General features: G+C 42.7%; 1 protein-coding gene across 1 annotated transcript in view; it reads right to left on the bottom strand.

Moving 5' to 3' along the window:
• The window catches only part of sepsecs (Sep (O-phosphoserine) tRNA:Sec (selenocysteine) tRNA synthase), a gene marked incomplete at its 5' end in the record, with an annotated part of 14,825 nt that extends 10,019 nt beyond the window's left edge, over nt 1-4,806 (bottom strand). The window contains 2 exons of the mRNA XM_008297059.1: nt 3,457-3,615; nt 4,671-4,806. Coding sequence (XP_008295281.1) covers nt 3,457-3,615; nt 4,671-4,806 — 295 coding nt within the window. The remainder of the gene's footprint in view (nt 1-3,456; nt 3,616-4,670) is intronic.
• Nucleotides 4,807-4,825: the final 19 nt, after the last annotated feature.

Below are 4,825 nucleotides of genomic sequence, written 5' to 3'. Positions count from 1 at the left end.
TGAGGAAGAGCCTGATCAATACATGAGGTGGTTTTAATGAAAAATATTGGTTTTGTCAGTCGATAATTAACATGACACTGTGTTTTTCTCCACATGTGATTTGGGCTGGATGTGGAGTTTGTTCAGTTGCCAACAGAGAAGCATCATCTACTCAAAAACGCAGTGTCACGCTCAAGAACATACATTTCTGCCTTAAATCTTTAAAAAGGTCCTATGTTGTGCTCCCTAATTAATCAAATCTAACATGTCTCCACAGTGAGGCTTTAATTTTTCAGCTCATAACAACAAAAATGGTAATTTCACTGTAAAACTCCTGGTTTTAGCCCTGTTCTCAGTGGTCTGTAGTTTTCAGTACAGCTAAGCTTCTGATATCAACTCCCCTTCAGGAAGAAAACTCTCTGTGATTGGCAGCGCGGAGCCAAACAGCCGATCGTGATTGAGTGTACAAGACCGATACTTTTTATCACTTCCAGCTTTCAATATCGCTGAACTCACAGCACACCCGCTCTTTTTATTTCCTTCTTATGGTGAGTTTGTCAAACATCGCTGCAGTTATAAAAATCAAGTGTTTAGCGGTGAAGAGCTGCAGCTTGGTAACGGGTTAATGTTGGGTCTTGATGGGCTGGGTGTCAGTCACTATTTCATACTTGGTCTCATGACAGAAAAATATGTAAAAGAGAAGAGCTTTATTGGGAATATTAAATGTGAGCACAGAGAGCAGGAGAGAAGCAAACGGATGTAAACACTGGAGGAGCTTCAGAAGCACAACAAGCACCCTGAAAACACAGTAACCACCCCGTGCTTGTTAACTGGTTTCAAACTGGTCTTACATTCATCTCTGAAAGTCCCTCAGCGTTACAGTTTCCAAAGAGCTCTGACTTGTGAGCTAATGGTAATGTTAGCCACATTAGTTGCGCAAAGCGCCAACACTGAGGCGTTTCCTGTCATTGTGGTGATATTGCCATCAAAGTAAAGTTCTCCACCAGATCTTCAGTTCTTCGGATGCTGGGAGTGCATGAAGATGCTTGTGTTCCCTCTTGCAGCCCACGGCAGAACATTTGATGAACTTTGATTGTGAATGAGCCGAATCTAGAAGGTAAGCAAACCTACGAGGGAGTTGCTTATTGTAACGGCTCATTTTGTTGTTAGAAAAATTTTGAGCTACAACACTACTGGTTTCTCGGCTGGTGTGCTGCAGCTCAGGAAGTAAACTTTTTCATATATTATGCGACCTTTAAAAGCTAAATGAATAGGATTCTTTGGAAAATGTGGAGAATTTGTTATAAAAAATACAGGGGCATATAACTGTGCAATGCGATCTGGGACACAGAAATGTTAAATTCATGTTGCAGCGCTACGACAGGAAACAGAGTCAGATCCAGTAACTGGGACGGCCTGAATCTATAGAAGAACTGTAGAAATGTACCTGCTAAATACTGTTATAATACCTTCCTCACAAATCCAGCATTGACTAGTCTCAAACGCTGACAAACCTGTAGTGTCGTCTTGCCACAAGGCTGGACGCCACTCGGCCCTCCCTCTCTCCGACGCCACAGTTGCCGAGGAAGTTGTTGCTGTCCATCACAGCCAGCTCGTTCAGGAAGAGCTCGACGGTGCTCTCGCTCCATCCTTCCTCTGGACACTTACCCTGCAACACAAACGCATAACGTGAATAACGGGATGCGTCTGCGGCCACCTTTCGGGAGGAAATGCTGACTTTACCTGCTCCAGTAAGTGTCTGATGAGCTGTTCGTGGCTACGACGTGCCTGAGATCCCTGTCGAACGTAGGACGCAGACACTATCTTCTCACTCAGGGTCAAGTTTTCACTGTTCATCTCTGCCAAACACAAAGCTTCATGTTGACGTGAACAAAACACAGATCACACAGTTTGTCTTAACTCTAACGCTGTTTTTTGGACTGCAAAATGTTCTACTTTGCTTGAAAGAGGCCTAAAATCTGGCCACATGTTTTTTTTTAAATTACTGAAGTGAAAAGAAGTCAATACAACACTTTCAGCGAATATGCATTTTAATTCTCGGACTTCAACAACAGGAAAAAGACAGTTTGACCTGTAGACGACACAAAAAGGTCAAGGTAACTTTGACCGTGCTGATTTCACCCCTCGTTTCTTTGATGTGTTCATATTTCTCATGAGTCTCCTCACCTTCTGAAACCCAAATAATAAATTGTAGGAGAGCCTCCTTATACATTCCATTCACATTTAATGAACAGAAATAACAGCGAGTAACCAAACAAACCTGGCTTCAGAGTACATGAACATGAATCTGGTAAAAACATATTTCATATAAGTGTGTATGACTCTCCCCAGATCTCCATTTTTTTTTTTAGTTGTTTTATTTTTACAAACATAAGAACAATTTTACAAGACATCACTGGATCTATTCATCTGTCTTTCTGATCCAAATTAAGGCCCTTGAAAATATACCATATAGTTGATAACAGACTATTTCAAAAGAGCAGTTACACAGTTTAGTAAAACTGATAAAAACAAGAACTTTCAAGGTGCGTCTTTACATTTAATTATAGCTGTAAATCATTATGAATCGGACTAATTCCAAGACACACAGTTTGAGAACCTGCAGTCCAGCTAGCTAGTATTCACTATGATATTAATATTGACTATTATATTGCAGTAACTCGAAAGTAGCTTCTGGTTTATAATGAAAATGTGTTTCAGAGTTACCTTGAGAACAGACTACAGTGCATAGCTATTAAAAGTGTTGAGTTAGAATCAGTGAAAGTCAAAAAAGGTGTCCCACAAGGCTCGATTCTGGGGNGTGAGGATTAAGCAGTGTATAGATAATGGATGGATGGAAATGCGCTACTTCAGGTGTGATGCAGCCTCCTCTCTTCGTCTATCATCACTGTTAGGTCTCAGAAATGTTTCCCCAAGCAGAGATTGCAAAAACTTAAGAAGCACAAGTCGCTGAGACAAACCAGGAAATTAGCTGCTCTCACAGCGGCTAAGGCTAACGGCTGGAACACAATAATTAATAATGCTTTAAGATCTGGACTTCAGTGGACAATAAACGTGAAGCAACAGTGCAAGATAAAGAAAACGAGACGTGACTGCAGGAGACAAACTGATCAATCTCAGTTGATCCCACATAAACAGAGAAGACAATCATACTTTAATCACTCCTACTTCAGTTGTACACATTCAGTTACAGTCCTCCTTATTAATGAAGAAGCCTCGTTATAACTGACAGGTTCCTGCAATCACATGCTGTTAAACCATCCTTTCTCTGATCCATCAGCCCTGAACAACCCCCAGTCTTTACATTATTATTTCTGTGCAGCAAAGACACTTCACGTGGCGCGATGAAACATCAGTCCTGAGGTTCTAACCTCGTCCCACATTTCAACCTCCTGCACAGCCTGTGAACAGGAAGCAGGCCTGACAGGACGTCGTGTACTGTCGTCACGTGCTCACCTGCTGTGATCATGGATTTGAAACAGGACTTCTGGTCGATGCGGGGCCAGATGATGTAGCGAGCCTTGGGTCTGCGGTGACGAAGGGTCAGGAAGCACAGAGTCAAGCTCATTCCCGTTGCCATGGGAACCACGAAGCAGCTCGCCGCACTCCGGACGCCTGTCGGAAGAAACGGAGCGCGTTTATATGTCACGTGCTGAACGTTTCAGAGAGACCGCCGCCGTCACTGCAAACACTGTCCTGACTGACTCCGAACGTTCAGCTTTAATTTGAACAGTTTTATTTTATTTTCTTTGTCGAGTACAGCAGCTGTTCTGTACATACATTTTTAAACTTGTGGTTTTCTGATGTGTGTTGTGATATGTAAATTGCTGTAAAGTCCAATAAAGTCCTCTATAGTCTGAGCTAGCTGATAGCGAAGGTGGTGATGCATTTACCTTGTTGTCCCCCCAACAATGTGCACACAAACCAAGCATGGACGGTGCAGGGAAGAAATCCGCTGCAAAGATTAATCTGTAAGTGAACGCGTCTGGCTGCTCGCTGTTGTTTTGTATTTTCAAACATCCACGTAGACATGACACGGCTTTCCTGACGTTTGCTAAAATGTATGAGTACTCTGAAAACCTACAATTGAGCAGCGCATCAAACTGTGAATGAAACACGCATCCAAAGCCACATTCTTCTAACGGTTATGTGTTGTTTCCAAGCATCATGTGGTGTCCCATCCTTCCTTTTTATACCACTTCAACCCTCACAAACTCACACACTTGCTATTAAAGCTAAGAGAGTTGGTGCTTTGGTCTCAGAGAGGAGATTGGAGATTGGGTTTTGTCTTTTTACAAGTCAGAATCACAGCAAACACCCTGGAAGCCTCTGTCTCTCACCCAATGTCTTAGTGGTTTGCCTGCATGGACACAAATTTTCTTGGCAGCAGAGTCGCTGGTTCGATTTCTGGCCACCTTGGCTGCATGTCAATCCTATACTATCTTCTTCACATTTCACGTCTTGTATATACTGTTCCTATTCAATAGTTCCATTGAACTGATTTTTATTCGATGGTTTGACACAGTTTCAACAGAAAAAACCCATTTTGTAGTGATTGTACACTTCCACTTTCTAAATCTCTTGTCCAATGCCTGTAACATCTTGCACGACTACTCAGTCTTTCTGGGAGGGGCAGTACCTGTTTTTCATCACCGATAAGATGCACACACCTGCAAGTCTTAAGACGTCCAGCACAACCGAGTTGGTCAGTTTGTTGAGGAGACTGGATCCTGCAGCTTTAGGCTGAATAGCAGCGATGTCACCCGACCGGCCGATGCCATGGATCAGCCTACACGAAACGGCACAGTGTCACCACAGGAACAGT

Source organism: Stegastes partitus, unplaced genomic scaffold (genome assembly GCF_000690725.1).
Source record: "Stegastes partitus isolate 25-593 unplaced genomic scaffold, Stegastes_partitus-1.0.2 Scaffold1181, whole genome shotgun sequence".
Taxonomy (NCBI): domain Eukaryota; kingdom Metazoa; phylum Chordata; class Actinopteri; family Pomacentridae; genus Stegastes; species Stegastes partitus.
Note: the sequence above shows the minus strand (reverse complement) of the source record. Positions and strands in the feature narration are given on the sequence as shown.